The 18,285-nt window shown below is 42.3% G+C and overlaps 1 protein-coding gene across 4 annotated transcripts in view; it reads left to right on the top strand.

The window, feature by feature from the left end:
* The first annotated feature begins 3,624 nt into the window (after window positions 1-3,624).
* Window positions 3,625-18,285, top strand: part of LOC148854898 (LEAF RUST 10 DISEASE-RESISTANCE LOCUS RECEPTOR-LIKE PROTEIN KINASE-like 2.4) — a 39,903-nt gene continuing 25,242 nt past the window's right edge. For 2 of the 4 annotated variants that reach the window (XM_088941817.1, XM_088941816.1), the window contains exon 1: window positions 3,625-4,564. In XM_088941817.1, coding sequence (XP_088797943.1) covers window positions 3,787-4,564 — 778 coding nt within the window. In that variant the 5' untranslated portion in view covers window positions 3,625-3,786. Of the gene's footprint in view, window positions 4,565-11,498; window positions 12,594-18,285 lie in introns of those variants that run through there. The other 2 variants (XM_088941815.1, XM_088941814.1) reach the window with 1 other exon arrangement.

Genomic DNA, 18,285 nt, shown 5'->3' with positions numbered 1-18,285 from the left:
CGACACAAACTTGTATGCTTATACTTATCAATATTTAATGTAATAAAAAGTGCCTTTTGACTAATTTGTATGTCTTCTTATTGTCTTTTGTGTATTGTTGCTTGCATTCGTAGGCTTAGAGGTTGTTTGTTATCGATGGCGTTTATAAGATAAATGTTTTGTACAATTTTGTCTTGAAAAAGGAGACAAAATCTGCTTTAAACGTTTTGTACGATTTTTTTACACCTCAACGCCAATAGGCGCCGCTAAACGCCATTATGCACCATACAAATAGTGAAAAATCGGTATTGAAAATGAATAATATCAAATTTGGTGTTTTTTTAATAAACGGTTTACACAATTTTTGAGAGCATATAAATGACTCAACCAAATAACTTTTTAGGTGTTCTTCTATTAACCGCATATCCAATGATGAGCTGACACTGTTTCTTCAAAAAGCTACATCAATACCAAATACCATCTTATTCGAACCTATTGAGTGCCGCATTGTCACGGTGGTAGTTCTACAATGGAAGAAACCCGTGCGGCATCCAGGCCAAGGTAGGCCAGGACAAGCCTTTGTGTGCTCGGAGGGTAGGAGTTGCCTGATGAGATCGCTCCACCAAGGTCAGTAGCACTAGATCATGACCTCAAGTTGCATGGCCGAGGCACTCGGTTGGCTCTGGCCGGTCCATGGGAGGCGCCACTTACGTGGTAAAGGGGGAAGGCCATGATGTGAGGCGACTGTGTGCCGAAGAGAGGTGACTGGGCACTGATGTAAAGGGTCTCTTGTATGCCGATGATGATGGGCACCTGTGTGCCATGTTGAGAGGCAAACACTTGGGCGGGAACACACCTATGCGCTAAGGGCAACGGGATAGCTCAATCAGCTTGGGCAAGGGGCTGGCGTGGTGAAGGGTCATGCATAAGCAAGGCCCGCCTGCCAAGCCTTCCTTGAATGTCGGTAGCGCAGTGGCGATCCGTGCACTGTCCCCATGAGCATGTGTGCGCTCATGAGGAACTCAAGTAGCCATGCTAACCATTAACCAGGGCCACCCCGCATGGGATGTTGGTTTAGGAGTGCCAAGGTTAGTTACCCAAGGAGGTCGACCACCCCTCCTCAAAGAGTATGTTAAGCTTTTGGTGGTTTGCCTGAATATAACGTCAATTCTCCCAAAAATCTTACAGGTGAAAATGACGGTGATGTCCCTTAACGTAAGCCTGCCAAGCGTAAGCAAGGCTAAGCCTGTGTCAGACCGTAACAGTCTCCCCCCACTCAACCCATTGTCGTCCTCGATAGTGATCCTTTTGTGAATGGACGTCTGTGTCCCACACCATCCACTTGTCTACCAGTTCCTAGGCTCGCCTAGCCAACCCGAGTCTTGCCTATGTTGGTGTCCATTTATGGGGACGTAACCATTTCACCATGCCGGCCTACCTGGACTTCACCCCCTGTGTTGAGGTTACTCAAACCGCGCAATGGCTATGCCGTTGAATTGTGTGAGAAGGGCCCTCGAAGAAATTGGATGTGTGTGCTTCGCGGAGGTCCACCCCATGTCTCATCTTTATCTCAAGGCTCGACCGTCTTCTTGGTAGCTTTTCGGTGGTGCTACCGAACACATTGATAGGTCTACTCCTGCTGTTGGCGATGTGTCCTGGGTACCCTTTCACCATGCTGGCATGCAGACTTCACCTCGCCGTGTGCGGGTTACTCAAACCTAGTCCATGGCTTATGCTCTCTTGGCCCTCGGAAGTACACTTCACCACGCCGGTTCGGGCTACCTCTTCGCTCTGAGGGGGCCTCAATGTGTTGCTGCCTCAAGGAGATTTGACCACAATGAACGCGAGTGGTGGCAACTTTTACCCTGATGTTGCCGAACATGCACTCGCCTTGTGATGAGCTGTTGCTACTGCGAATGTTCCGACTTATTGTTGAACTGAGCATGTCCTCCTGATACCTTATCGATGCAGGGCCGCCATGCTCCAACGGCTAGTGTACCCACATTCCTATCATTTTAATATGTGGCTTCAACCGATGACCCATGATGCAAAACTGCCACCTTAGTGATATAATCCTTGACCAATCGTCAACACCAACCAATTTTGGACTGTTGTCCATACCTTAGTAGTGCCTTAGATAAACCTACGAAACAATGGCTCATCCGTCATGAAACCAAGATGTAGGCGCATCACCCAACAACTCACTAAAATGAACAGCAACTGATGTCCATGAGGGAGCATGGCACTCCCCCACTCAAACTGCCACAATATGCCTTCCACAAAAAGGCTCACGCATCTGCCCCCGCATGAGCACATCAACCAATGTGTCTGCCCTCACAAGGGTGCTGATTTTGGGGTCATTGGAATGGGGACACGAATGAATGGCCTCTTGGCAGGCCTGATTTGAATTCTAGCTTGAACCCGAGTGGAAATGCCTAGGAACCACACCCCATGATGTGCTGCTTGTCGGGATGACCGCTTCAACTGGCTCTGGGCTAATCTTCTTTGACAACTGCGACAACACTTGCTAGCTCGCTCTAATACCAACTGTCACGGGGGTAGTTCTACAGCGAAAGAAACCCATGTGGCGTCCAGGCCAAGGTAGGCCAGGACAAGCCTTTGTGTGCTCGGAGGCTAGGTGTTGCGTGATGAGATGGCTCCACCAAGGTCAGTAGCATTGGATCATAACCTCAAGTCGCATGGCCGGGGCACTCAGTTGGCTCTGGCCGGTCCATGGGAGGCGCCACTTACGTGCTAAAGGGGGAAGGCCATTATGTGAGGCGACTGTGCGCCAAAGAGAGGTGACTGGGCACCGATGTAAAGGGTCTCTTGTATGTCGATGATGATGGGCACCTGTGTGCCATGTTGAGAGGAAAACGCTTAGGCCAGAACACACCCGAGCACTAAGGGCAACGGGATAGCTCAATCAGCTTGGGCAAGGGACTGGCGTGGTGAAGGGTCATGCATAAGCGAGGCCCGCCTGCCAAGCCTCCCTTGAGTGTCGGTAGCGTAGTGCTGGTCCATGCACTGTCTCCATGAGCATGTGTGCGCCCATGAGGAACCCTGGTAGTCATGCTAGCCATTAACTAGGGCTACCCCGTAAGGGATGTTGGTTTTGGAGTGCCAAGGTTAGGCACCCAAGGAGGTCGACCACCCCTCCTCAAAGAGTACGTTAAGCTTTTGGTGGTCTGCCTGAAGATAATATCAATTCTCCCAAAAATTTTATAGACGAAAATGATGATAATGTCTCTTAACATAAACCTGCCAAGCATAGGCAAGACTAAGTCTGTGTACTGTAACACCACGGTGCCTCCTCAAATAGAATTGTGAGAATGAGTTCAGGCTAATCATCACAAGGACAGTCGGTTTGTGCCAAGAGTTTTTCCACATCCTAAGCTATGTCTGTTTACACTCGAATCGAATCAGATGCGACCAATTTTTCGCTAGCTCTTGTCATATTTAAAAATTAAAATACACCAGACCTTTTGATTTGATTACTCACAACGATACCATTTAAATATGTTTGGGTGGAATATCTATGTGGGCTAGCTGGGCCCAAATCCAATCGCGAGACTAATCCAAGCTAACACGCACAATGGAGGTCGACAACGACTCCAGGACCAAGTATTAGTGCATGCATTATACAGCAAACACTTTGAAGAGTCTTGAGACTCTTGACCAGATACACTGAGAAGGAGCGGTTTTGTGATTCCCATTGGAAAACGAAAAGCCTGTCCAGTCCAGCAGAACACAACAGAGCTTATTTCTCTTAAAATTTGTTCTCTGGTTTTGCCTTCCGACCCAGCAATGTCTCGACTCTCTCTCGTCGTCGTTTCCCTCATCCTTCTCGGCCTCCAAACAAACAGTGATACCGTAAATTCATCGTCGGTGGTTTGCAGATCATTTTACATGTGCGGTAGCGTTAACATCAGCTACCCTTTCTGGTACCAAAATGATAGTCTAAGCATAAGCGACACCGACTACTGTGGATATCCTGGCTTCGGCCTCTCCTGCTCAATTGCCGCCGGTGGAATCTATAAAACCATCCTCCGTCTGCCCAAAGATACCTACCATGTCACCAACATCAATTATGCCCTTCAAACTCTCACCCTGGTCGACGCTGACGTTACGATCAATGAATCATGTCCAAAAGTACGGCACAACATCACCCTCAACACCGTACCTGAATTACACTACTCCAAATATGCTTTAAACCTCTCCTGTTTCTATAATTGCTCTTCGATCCCTTCTGATTTCTATTTATACTATAGTGGTAATAGGCTCTCCTGCCTTGCAAACCATGCGAATCAGCAGTCGTTCGTTTTCCAGGAGGGAAAAGTTCCGAGGGGGTTTGATTGGTACAAGAATTGTGAGGAGCACGTTGTGACCACGGTTACCTCGCCGAATTCGGTTTTGATTAATAGGATTAATCGGTTGCTGCTAGCTGGGTTTGAGTTGTACTGGGGAAGATTAAAAGATTGTTTTGTATGCGAAAACTCTGGTGGGCGTTGTTTATACAAAAAGAAGGAGCTGCTCTGCTTTTGCAAGAATGGAACCCAAAGGACGGAAAGCTGTTCCGGTTACGGTATGTTTAATTCCTCTCTACCCCTTCTTTTTCTTTCTTTGAATTATTGCGAAAATTTCCGTCATAATTCCATGATCAGTGCTGGTTAGAAGTTCAGTCCACTTTGGTTGGCTCCTTCAAATGGTGGATAACGCGCATCAACGTAGGCCATATTTAAGAAAACCTTAAACTTTGATGATAACATGGAATATCCATCATGGAAATTAAAGGAGCATTCCCTCAGAAAAAAGTGAAATTAGGTCCTACCTCTCAAATCTAATAATATTGCTAGTTGCTACTGCTCCTGCTGTTATGTTAATTTATGTGGAGTATTATTATTATTATTATTAATTTATGTGGATGGATTGTTTTTGTTTTGACATGCATTTACTGAATCATTCTTTAAGTTTGAAAATATGTTTGCGTATGTTGATAAATAATCCTAGGTTGCTCTCAAAGAATGAATCATTGACTGAATCATTCTTTAGTGTCCCTGTACTTGTCTACTGTCCGAAGATCAGAAGAAAAGCCTCATGGCTTATTCAGGACGTTTGTGGCTTTCGCAGCGAGCAGGCGACTAATGCGATTGAGCCATGACAATTGTTGTTCTAATTTCTAGAGCAACTTCTTTACTTCTAACTAGCATGAGCCTATTTGTGCTATAACAGTTGGGAGAATAGTTCTTAGCCCTTAAGACAGATGTAATTGATTAATCGCGGTTCAGTTTTATGGTTTTTATTTTACACTCAAAATTAAGAAAAAAAAGGGAGATGAGAGATGAGAGAGACAGAGACAGAGCGTAGGAGGTGGCGGTCCTGGTGGAGTTGAGGCGGCTAAGCTGACTTGGTGCTTGCCGGCGAGGCAGCGACCGGTTTTGCTGTATGGCTGCGTGCTTGTTTCCTTGATGGTTGGCGCGATGGAGATGGAGATGACATGCAAGAGAGAGAGAGAAAGAGGCACAGGAAAGCACCGAAGCAAGAGGAAAATTGGCCACTATGTGAGATTTGAGATGCCATCGGTCGGAGGACGACTGGCGTCGGAGGAAAATTTGGGGATTGGGAAAGACGAAGAGAGTCAAGAGGCAAGAGAAAGTGAGAAAGCCAAGGGTTAGTGACTATTGCCTATTACCTTTACTGGTCCCAGTGTACAGGGGGATGAATCTTGACCATGGATTGATGCCAAATCCACAGGTAGGATGTGGTTTATAGGGGCTACTAGTAGACTATGGGGGGTTGTAATTCAGAATTCTGCATTGGTCTGTAGTGTATTTAACCCTTTGCTTTTTTGGTTAACTAGCGGTGACCCTGCGATGCACGGGATGATGTATTTTTACCTTTTTTATGTGTAGAATAATAGAAAAAATTTCTTTTCTCTTTTAGTTATTAAGCTTCAAAATTTTCTTTTTATATAATTTATATATTATGAGAAGCACATAAATCAATTGATGGTGTAATTATTAAAAGTACTATATTAATTAAAAATGCTATTAATTAATAAATTTAGTATTTTAATAATTACTTTTAATTAATTAATAAAACTGTAATTATTAAAAATACTATATTAATTAAAAGTATAGTTAATATTGTTAATTAATAAAATACTGTAGTTGTTAATGTTGTTTTTTAATAAATTATAACTTACATTATATTAATCAATAAATACATTAATTAATATTATTTTTGAATAAATATTGATAATTATTTAAAAATGCTATTAATTAATAAATACAATTAGACTGTTAATTATTAAAAAGATTTTAATTATTATTAATACTGTAGATTTTAAAATACAATAATTATTGTAATATGTGTGGGTTGGAAGTACTATTTTTAAGCGGTGTCTTTTTTCTGTTTGGAAACGTTGCTGCCAGGTAAGATGTTTCCTGGAGTAACAACAACACTTTCTGTTTGGTACCAATGCTCTATGTTTGTTTTTAGCACTAGTACCCATTATAGGAAGTCCATGTCATTGACACATCACATCATTGTTGGCAGCAACAAGCTGCAATATGAGAAAATGCCAAATTCGGCATTGCTCCAAACCACACTTTCTCGATTGCATAGCTTGGAGCACCGATTTTTATGGAAAACGGTTCCAAACAAATAGACATTTCTTGGAGCACTGTTTTTTTATTTTTTTTTGATGTGGCGTTGATATATCACCATTTTTTGGAGCAAAGACATCAATGCCAAATAGACGCATTATTACTACCCGCCTCTCTCTCTTAAATGTCTTTTTTCTCTATTTAATAGTGTGCAATATATATATATATATATATATATATATATATATATATATATATATATATATATATATATAAGGAAGAAAATTTGGTCAATAGGGTTGTGGTTGTCATTGATCACCAATCCCACTTGTGGTTAATAAAATAGATCACTGATTTTTTTTGGTAATTAAATAGATCATTGATTAACTTAAGAAACACTTTTTCACTTACCCCATACACATGGTTTCCTGAAAAATGAATGGGCCGTAATTAGTTTTTTCATAATTGGATAGATGGTAAAGGCTGTGTTTGATTTAATAGAAAACAAAAGAGAACCAGAAATATGGGGAAAGATTTTAAGAAAATTTGGTTTTCTATCAAAATCAAAATGTTTCTATCTCGATAAAACACAGTTGGTCATGGAAAGTATTACAGTATAAAATTACTATACTGTCACCGTCAGACAAGCTTTAAAGATTTGTTGGCGACTTTCCGGCGTTTTCGTTGCACTGGGCCTGGAGCGCATTTCAATCCCATTCTGTCCTCATGCATGCGACCGTACTGTTTATATGAAATGAACTATCAACCACACACCCTCGCCCTTTTTATTTGCAAATTTGCATGTGTCCCGCTTTACGATCTCAGGTTTTTTTATTACCTTATGTTAGGGGTGACCATGGCCAAGCTGAATCGGGTTTGGCTCAGGTTTTGTACTAATGATAAGGGCTTAAGCTTAGGTTTGGGCCCGGCTTGGCCTGGATTGCAAGTTCAAGCCTAACCTTTATACAGGCCCGGACTGGGCTTACGGGCTTTCAAGCAAGTGATTCATAGGAAAAAGTTGCCTTAATAGCTTTCGGTGTTGTGTTCGGTTGCGCTTCCATTTACTCGAGTAAAGACAGACGGGAGAGAACTAACGTTTTTGGCGTGTGGCCACCCTCCACAGGAAAATTCTTTTTTCCCTAAAGACCCATTATAGTGATGCGAGAACACTGGAAAGTTGCTCAATTACACAACCTAGACATGTGTTAAGCAATTAAACCCATTACAAAGCTTCTAGAGCACTTCAGTCATTTGGAGAACACCGTAAAAGGCTATAGAAAACTTCCGCTTTGGCTAGTAAATTTACATATAGACAGGACAATGGGCATGACATTAGGGTTATAGACCAACGTTATGGAAAATTAAAGACTTGTTGGTGACCGACTTATAGGATCTTCGTTGCCTGGGCCTGGTGTGCATTTCCCAAACCCATTCTACCCTCATGAGTTGCAGCCACTACAGAATGGGATTGGCCACTTCCTTTGATATTCTTTTTTATTTTTATTTTTTTTTATTTTTCCATTATTTGTTTTTCCTTAGTTCCTAGCCGGAAGATGACCTAGACCTTAGTCGTGTAATGAGCTGAACCAAACTGCAAGATAGAGGACCAAAGAATTCGGGGTGGTTAACTCGGCGAGGTCGTTCTAATGCTTAAGTCAGTACTGTATTATGATTGCGAGCTGGACACTTGAGTGTTAGAATGCTAGTGAGCAAATAATTGTGCATACCTGAGTCTTGGGGGTTGAGGCCCTTATATAACTGAGATGCTGTAGGTCTCTCGAAACGTTCCCAGAATCTTTGGCCCGTGAAGTTAGGATTCGTTCTGTTTTGGTAGGAGAGTAACATGTCAATTAATGAGATTTATCGTTTCCCTCTGATTCGGACGGGGAGAAGATAAGGCATATGGTTATGTGATGTGATCTTGGGAGATTTAGAGATAACTGGCGACCTTCTAAGTTCGGTTACATGACATCTTGGCGTGTGTGGGTACCGAGGTGCTCTGGTGCCGAAGTGCTCTGACGTACCACCTAAACTCCTTGTACCACCTAAACTTTGTAATGGTCTCTCAACTAACACGAGAAACTTTGTAATGGTCTTCGACCGATTCACTCTGACGTACCACCTAAACTTCTTGTGTGTGACTCCTTTCCGAGCTGTGGTGAGGCGTACTGTTGGGTCAAGTTTCGGTATTTGTAAGCACGTTTCATTGAAACGTTTGATGTAGCTCCGAATTGACTCACCTTCCCTCTGTACCACGTTCAGAAGGCTCTCTTGTAACTTCGGGCACTTCTTACTAGTGATGAAGTGGGCTGTGAACTTGTCTATGAACTGTCTCCAACTTCTGATGGAGCCTAGCGCGAGGTTACTGTACCAAGCCCGAGCTAACCCTTTGAAGGTGGTGGAAAAAGCCACACACATACACGCTTCATCTGCCCTGACGAGATGCATTTGAGACTGGAACGTATCTACATGATCACTGGGGTCGTAGGATCCATCGTACTTGTCCAACGGAGGTACCTTGAAATCTTTCTGCATTGGGATTGCTAGTAGCTCGGGTGACAGGGGGGATTGCCGGCTCAACAAAGCTGGAGCCACTTGTGTAGCCATTGACTTTACTTCTTTCCTTTCCTTACTTTGTTCCAACGGTTGGTTGTTCTTCGCTGGCAGGCTGTTCCTGACCTAGGAACGGCGAGTCTTGCGACGTTGCTGCTATTGCTTCTTTACTGGCTCAGTATTAGTGTTGCTGACTTCTGCATGGTCAGACACCTCAATTTTGGTCCACTCTCACTCCCCAACACTATCATGAGGTGGATCGGGGCTCCTTCTTGCTGCTTCTTCTTAGTCTCGAGACTGGTGTTGGCTCTTGCGGGGTTTCGAGGGGTCTCGTCTTGAGCCCACACCTTGGGCCCCAAGCTGACGATCATTGCGTCGTGATCCATTGTTCTCCTACTGCGAAAGTTGCTGCTAGTTGTTCCTCTTGGGCTAGCTGACTTCGGGCTTGTCCTTTGGATTCCCCCTTTGAGAAACTGGGGAGTGTGCTGTCCGTTTGTCCTGCCCCAAGGTGGGGTCTGACCTTTGGGAGGGATCGGTACCTGCGAGGTCCCCTCACCCCGATGGGGAGATTGGCGGACATCTTGACGGACCCTGTGCTGATTTTGGCTCTAGTTCTATCTTTGAAACTAACCTGTGTGCTGAGGTGGAATATGCTATTGGCTTGGTTGTAGTGGTGGAAACTACTATTGGTATTGTTGGTAGAAATAATACTATTGGAACTATTAGAATTGGTGGATCTGCTGCATCTAGATCTGCATCATCCTGACGCTCTGAACGATGTCGTCGAACTGAGAATGCCCGACCCCAGGAGGGATCACAGAAGGCTCTAAAAAGGTGGTGTTCATCTAGGGCAATGGGACATTTATCTGTTGGGTTGTCTGAGGCACTGACGGAGAGGGGATCCTTGAAGCAGTCAGGGGAATGGTAAACTGCCCGATAGTCACTGAGGGGCCTTGAGGGAGTGACATTTGATGATCTTGCCCCCTAGTGGCATTCATGTCAATGCCCTTACCGGTGTTGCTGGAAGATACCTTGAAAAAGAGTGTGGCAGTTGATGAAATGTAGTGTTGACTTTTCGATCGATACCCACAGACGACGCCAATTGATAGTGTGTGATATGGAAACTCCTAGCTGGAAGATGACCTGGATCTTAGTCGTGTGGCTAGTTGGACCAACTGCAAGATAGAGGATCAGACAACCCGGGGTGGCTAACCCGGCGAGGTCGCTCCAATGCTTAAGTTAGTACTGTATTATGGTTGCGAGCCGAATACTTGAGTGCTAGAATGCTAGTGAGCAAATAATTGCATGTACCTGAGTCTTGGGGGTTGATGCCCTTATATAGATGAGATGTCGTAGGTCTCTTGAAAGGTTCCCAGAATCTTTGGCCCATGACGTTAGGATCCATTCCGCTTTGGTTGGAGAGTAACGTGTCAATTAATGAGGGTTATCGTTTCCCTCCGGTTCGGACGAGGAGAAGATAAAGTCTACGGTTACGCAACGTGATCCTGGGAGGTTCTGAGATAATTGGTGACCTTCTAAGTTTGGTTATGTAACACCTCGACGTGTGTGGATACCAAGGTGCTCTAGTGCTGAAGTGCTCTGATGCCTAGGGGACCAAGCTCTCGAGGCCCTACGATCTAATACCGATCCACCACACACTGATCTGTCGTTTGACTAGCAGGCCACATCCACATGTCCTTACTCATTAGATCGGGCCAAATCACTTCTCATTAATGCTAAATGCTAATGTTATTTTGCTTGTGGTCTGGCGCTCTGATGGCCCAAGGGTAAGGCTAAGGGCTAAGGCAGCACTATGTTCTCGCTCGCTTTCTATGGGTGGGTCGAGATTGAGCCAATTCCTCTCCTCTAAAAGAAACGGAAGTGAAACACATTAAATAAATGAGCCCCGGAGCTAAGAGTCAAAGATGCTGTTATTTGGTAAAGCGTTCAACTCAGTGATAGAATAGTTGAAATTGGGGGCTAGTGCAGTTGAACATAAATATCATAAGCTTGCTACGTACCAAACACCTTTGTTATATATAAAATATATATTAATTACTAGGCCCATCACCATACATGAACAGGCCTTGATTTTTAACTTAATCGGAGTATGAGCACATTGTGTAGCATAACAGTAATTAGGTTACTCTGTTCGAATGACTCAATCTTCCTCGCACAAAGACCCCGTTGCTGGTGGGATAGTAGGTCCACCGTCCTTTTTCTTCACTTGTTATTTCTCCCATAATTGCGTCTTTTACAAGTTAAAACCCATTTGGACTTCAGTTGGTAGGTAACGTCTCTCTTTTCACTTCCCCTGTTTTCCATTTTAATATTTTCCTTTGTGAACCACTTCCCCTGTTCTACATTTTATTTCTAACTACTTCGGGATCACTGATTTTGTTTCAAATTTTATACTTTTAGAGGTGAACCACCATATATGAAATCTTTGAATAGTGCAGATGTATAGTCTTTGCTTTACTTTGCCAACTTAATTTACTTTTGTCAAAGAATTTCATGTACTGAGAGTGAGAGGTTACCTCAGTGCTCTAGGCTTTCGAGAGATTCCTCTGCCTCACTCCATCTCTTGTTCCCTCTTAAGAGATAGTTTGTTGCTTTAGCCTCACAATCCATACTTGATCTTTCACTCTCAACTTCGCCCAATGCAGCCTCACGTATTCCTCCCATCTTCCCTGCTAGCGCTCTTCCTGTTTACAGCTATCGTCTTCCTCTCCATTGAGGTTCCATCAGCTTTATGCGGTGGTGATCCACAACACTTAAACTGCAATCGCACTTTCGACTGTGGAAACGTCCAAGGAGTCGGCTACCCTTTCTGGGGAAATGGTCGACCCAGTTATTGTGGCCCTCCGGAATTCAGGCTGGTATGCGGAAACAACAACCTAACTTCCATTGAGATCATGTCACAAAGTTACCGCGTTTTGCAGATCGCCCGAGTGGATGTGTTGGACGACGGCATTTGTAAAACGCAACCTGTAAACACCAGCCTCAATTTCACCCCTTTCACTTCTATTCCGAGTGATCTGTACATGAATTTGTTCTACGGGTGCTCGTTAGGGTCAGGGGGGCAGGGGTATCCGTATGATAAAATTCCGGCCAAAGTCAGTTGCCCCTACAATGGAGATCCAACTGAGGTTCTCTATATCATCGATCAGGTTCCAATACACGACGACTACAGTAGTTCTAGTGGAGTATTTGGTTGGAGTTGCAAAGCAGGAGTATCTCTCCCAGTTCCTCCAATACCCATGGAGATGCTTGTAAACAATATAGAGTCGAACCTCAGCCAAGTTATAAGGCAAGGTTTCCAGTTGGGGTGGAATCTAAGCGACGCTTCCTGCACAGAATGTTGGCAATCCGGTGGACAGTGCGGATATAACTCCACTTTGAATCGTGCAACTTGCTTTTGCCGCCATGGATCCTCCGCAAAATCTTGTTCAGGTACCACTTTCCTTCAATCACTTATTGCAGCGGTAGGCATGCTTAATTAATATTTAATTAATTTGATTAAAATTAGGGTCGTTTATAGTTAGAATTGGAATTGGAATCCGAATGGTGTATTTTCATAATCTATTTGGTTCAGATATGAATGGAAATGAAAATTGAAATCAGTAGGAATGAGTTTTCATTCCCAAATCACAATAAAAGGAGAGAAGAAATGACCATTCCCTCATTGTTCAGAATAAAGTAATTGCAGTGACCAATTCCAAACATCCTCGGGGGTTTCAATCTAGCTATTAATTTGTAGAATTGTAGTTGGTAAGACAAGATGACAAGACACGGCTTGGCTTCATCTGGAATCTGAACCGAGGAACGTGTGGATGGCAAATTAGTTATTTGGATGGGTGATATGGATATTAGGAGAAATGTCAATGTTAGTAAGACTTTGTGGTATATATGTTGAGATGTGCATATCAATCCCAAATTTTTCCTCATGCAGTCGTTTTCATGAAGGAAGGACTACTTCAGAGTTCAGTCTTGAGGTATTATGATTATTATCTATTTTCACCCCTCTTCCCACTACATTAGGTTTTGAGATAATTGGTGATCTTCTAAGTTTGGTTATCTGACACCTCGACGTGTGTGGATACCAAGGTGCTCTAATTCCGAGGTGTTGATCAAGCTCTCGAGGTCCTGGAATCTAATATCGATGCACCACACACTGATCTATCATCTGACTTGGCAGGCCACATCCACATATCCTTACTCATTAGTTCGAGCCAAATCACTTCTCATTAATGCTAAATGCTATGAATTGGGTTTCATATCAATTCCAGTGTTTTCTCATCCCTTCTCTGAGTCATTGTCTCATTCACCTTGCAGAACTTCTTTTCTTTGTCACTCTTCATTTCAAATAGAATGCTTAGGCCCAACAGGGATGGAAATCCAGTTTCCAATGTAGGAGCTCGTCTTCAGCCACTCTTATCGAACGTTCAAAGTATACTACCAATATGGGGCGTATCCATGGATATGGATACACCACAGCTAGGTATGCATTCCATTCCACAAGTCGTGCTTCCATATCGGGCTGTATCACGGTGAATACAATTCGCTACACACGATATGGAAGCAGTATTAATGCCTAGTTTGAAGACCTTGTATATTTATTTGTAATTTTTCGATATTTTTAATATTTTTTCTGCAAATTTTTTCTATTATACATCTTTGTAGTTTCTTTTTTTCTTTGCATCTTCTGTGCTTTTTTATATTTCCTACTTTTCCCCTACAATTTCTATTTTTCTTTTTTATATGTTTTCTATAATTTTTAATTATACTTTTCTGCAATTTCGATTATTTTTTTTGTATTTTCTGTATTTTTCTATTTATTTATTTTTTTGGTGTTTTTAATGAAATAAAAGAAGTTAATGGGTTGGGTCAAAGAACCCATTTAATAATTTTCTCTAAATGGATCAGTAATGGGTTGACGGGTTATGTAGGAAGAATCTAATCCAAGTCGATTATCACATTGACGAGGATTGCAACATTTATCTTTCTACGATTCTCACTTTTTCCTCTCTCTTCGTTTTTTCTTTTTCTGGAAAAGTCTTGGAAGGTGCCTGGCTTTCTTTTAAATGTTTCATCGATTAGGATGAAATTAAGCTTAAGCCATTCGTCTCTCCGACTTCTCCCTTCCCCAAAACCAAACACATTCTATCCTCTCTCTCTCCGCTAAATGCAGACTCAACTCTTTCTATCTTCCCAATTCTTCCTGTCTGTCATCACCGTGTTCCTCCTCGTCTTCGAGATCCCAAAGTATTTGTGCAATGTTGAGCATCCAGTGTATTCAAACTGCAATATCACTTTTAGCTGTGGAAAGATCCAAGAAATCGGCTTCCCATTCTGGGGAAATAGTCGACCCAGTTATTGCGGCCTTGTAGGTTTTGAGCTTGTCTGCGGGAGTGGTAGCCTTACTACCATAGTGATTGCTTCACAACGATACCGCGTTTTATACATCAATTCTTCGAACCATAGTCTCAAGGTCGCCTGACTAGATGTTTTGGACTCTATTTGTCAAAACAAATATGACGCAATGTGGAAGCAATAAACTGGGCTGGTTATGTAAGCATCGGGCGTTCGCTAGTTCCTAGTGAAGAACACCGAATTTTTTAGGAGAGAGAAAAGGTGGCGAAAATTGAAGAGAAAATCTGAAGAAATTCTAAAGTATGAAATTGATTAATAATTCTGGGAAATAGCAGTATTTATAATACATTGAGAAATTATAAAAGAATTAGGAAAAGAAATTAGATTTGATCTAAACATCTCAAACTTGTAGATAGGATCGAACTCTTCTTGACTTGATCTCCCCCGTCCGATCTCCCTTGATCTTATCCATGCATGAATCTTGGATTATTTAGAATTCTTGAATTCTTGATGAGTTTTTGATTCTTTGAATTCTTGATGAGTCTTGGATTCTTTGAATTCTTGATGAGTCTTGAATTCTTGAATTCTTGATGAGTCTTGAATTCTTGATGGATCTTGAATTCTTGAATTATCATGGGATAATCTTGAATTCTTGAATTATCTTGGATTCTTGAATTCTTAATGTATCTTGAATTCCTGAATTATCTTGGATTCTTTGAGTTCTTTTCTTATCTTGAATTCTTCCCATGAGTTGTCACCCATATGATGAGATGGGCCTCCATCATTCTCACCCACTTGGAAAAGACTTGACCCCGAGTCGTGGCTAGGATATGCGAGGGTCGTCTCTGGTAGGTAGCGATGAAGGTCAGCAAGTATTAAAGCACTAGGAAATTGTGTAGTAGCTTCCCTTGAGAAATTGTTAACATAAATTCCAGACGCTCTCTTATCACATATACGGTCAGCAGACCAACATGGATGAACTGTTTTGGCCGCTTGCTCAACATCAATTCCCTTCCCCGATTCTATCATCCAATAAAGGGCTTGGTTCTGATACAGCTTTAGACCACACATGAGTGTTTTTGGGGGATCCATTTCCTCTAGATTGTATGCATCTGCAGTACCAACAAGCTTATTTAGAGCTGACTTTGAGATAACTTGTTTATCATTACTTTGCTTAGGATGTTGGCCCCCCTTTCTTCGTTTCAAAAGAGGCGAGAGTGTTGCAGTTTCATCTGAATCACCCTCTAGGCTTAAGGAACATTTTTCGCTTGTCAAGATCCTTCGGATAACTTATACCTTCTGATATGGCTTAATTTTCAGCAATTTGAAAAGAGCTGGAAGAGGACAAAGAGTAGAATCGAAGTATGAAGGAACTTCTAACTTCCATGAAGACTTATCACCCTCAATGAAAATGGAACTGTGAATGTGAAAGCTTACACATAGTACGATTTCTTGCATCAAACTAAGGTCTTCTGGCGTAGCTACACATCGACCACAAACCTTAACCTTTGAAGAATTTACAAGGGGAATTATGATTCTAGTACCAAGAACAAAATCAATGTGATGCTGTATATCTCGCATGGGTGGGAGTTCATGTGGTAACTCATCTGAAACTACATCATGGAACTCATCAAGTAGTCCCTGCACTTCCACTGGAATTTTGTTTTCCTCCAGTGTTTCATTCATATTTTTTCCCTTCAACAAATGTACATCATGGGTATCCTTACATTCTTTCATAAATTCAGCATGATGATGGGTAATAGTAAGAAAATTTCTCTCATTGGCTTTTGGGGCCTTAGGAATATTCTCTTCAGCCATAGGTAACAAAGTGTAACGTATACCCTCTTTTTCAAGTTGGTAGGTATTCATCCTACCCATGTGCCTTGCATCTGTATCAAATTGCCAAGGCCTACCCAACAAAATATGGCAAGCATCAATGTCTACAATGTCACAATATACTTCATCATTGTACTTACCAATAGAAAAGGGTACCTTGCAGCGTTCCTCCACTCGTACGTTGCCTCCTTCCTTAATCCACCCAATTGTATATGGGTTTGGATGTTTTTCAAGAAGTAATTGTAACCTTTGTATGACATCCCTGTAAATAATATTTTCTTGACTGCCACTATCAATAATTAAATCAAATAATTTACCCTTGACAGTACATCTAGTACGAAACAATCTGTGCCTTTGAGAAGTATCTTTATTTTTCTGGGACAACATTAATTTTCTCACAACACAGGTATACTCTTCATGTTCGTATGGACCCTCTTCATCTTCCCCATCAGGTCCACAGTATACTTCATCCTCCAAATCTTCTTCCTCATCCCTTTCTACCATATTAACTGCCTTCCTCTTGGGACAGTCACTGAATCTATGTCCAACCTCATTACATTTAAAGCATTTAATAGGAGCAGGCTTTGCATAGGGATTACTGGGTTTAGGAGGGTTGGAAGGTTTACCACGAGTATGTCCCCCTGTAACAACCTTACTGGCGTTATCCGTACTACGTGCCTTATCTTGGAACATCAATTCTACTTTCAAGGCTAGGTTCTTTGCTTCCTGCACACTAAGAACCATCTGTACACCAATTTTATCTCTGATGGACGGTCTTAAACCGCTTAGATAACGGGCTGCCTGCTGGTTATCACTTTCAGATAATTGATTTCTTTCAGCTAATCTCAAAAATTCATATGTATATTCATTAACACTACGAGAACCCTGCGCACACCTCTGATAAGATTCAAACATATATTGTTCATAATCAGGAGGTAAAAATCTACATCTGATTAATTGTTTCATGTGCCTCCAGGTTCGAACAGGATCCATTCCTTCTCTCATCCGGGTCTCTCTCATCCGTTCCCACCAAATAGATGCGCCTCCCTTTAATCGGAAAGCTACCAGTTTTACCCTTCGTTCCTCTGGTATCTCCATGTAATCAAAGAACCTATCGACTTCTGTGATCTAATCCAGAAGTCCCTCTATACCAAGATCTCCACTAAAAGTAGGAATATCTACCTTGAGTTTAAATTCATCATTATTCATACGAGGATTGAAATTACATTGATTGTGCCAATTTCTACCGTTTCTGTCATTGCTGGGAAGAACTGGAGCACCACCAAATTCGAAATCATCATCATTGTCATCATCAAGGATTGGACGTCGGGACGCAGTAACGACGGGTGGTCTGTCCTGGATGTCTCCTTTGATCTGCTGTGGATTTTCCCGGTTCCATGGGACAGCCTCCCGTAACAAAGTTTGCAGTTGCTCAGTCACCTCTGCCAATTGCCGTTCGATGTTACGTGTGGCTGTACGCTGTTCTTCGATTGCTCTCCAAACAGTTGGAAACCCCTGATCTCCGTCACAGGGTGGGTTGCGACTGCTACCGTCTGGGTTGGACATGACTGGGCGAATTCCCTGCTCTGATACCACTTGACGCAGCGTGGAAGCAATAAATCGGGCTGGCTATGCAAGCACCGGGCGTTCGCTAGTTTCTAGCGAAGAACACCGAATTCTCTAGGAGAGAAAAAATGTGGCGAAAATTGAAGAGGAAATCTGAAGAAATTCTGAAGTATGAAGTTGATTAATAATTTTGGGAAATAGCAGTATTTATAATACATTGAAAAATTATTAAAGAACTAGGAAAAGAAATTAGATTTGATCTAAACATCTCAAACTTGTAAATAGGATCAAACTCTTCTTGACTTGATCTCCCCCGTCCGATCTCCCTTGATCTTATCCATGCACGAATCTTGGATTATCTAAAATTCTT

This window comes from Nelumbo lutea, chromosome 4, assembly GCF_056320005.1.
Source record: "Nelumbo lutea isolate HS-2025 chromosome 4, American lotus-T2T, whole genome shotgun sequence".
NCBI lineage: Eukaryota > Viridiplantae > Streptophyta > Magnoliopsida > Proteales > Nelumbonaceae > Nelumbo > Nelumbo lutea.
The sequence above is the reverse complement of the archived record's forward strand: the minus strand, read 5'-3'. Positions and strand labels throughout refer to the sequence as shown.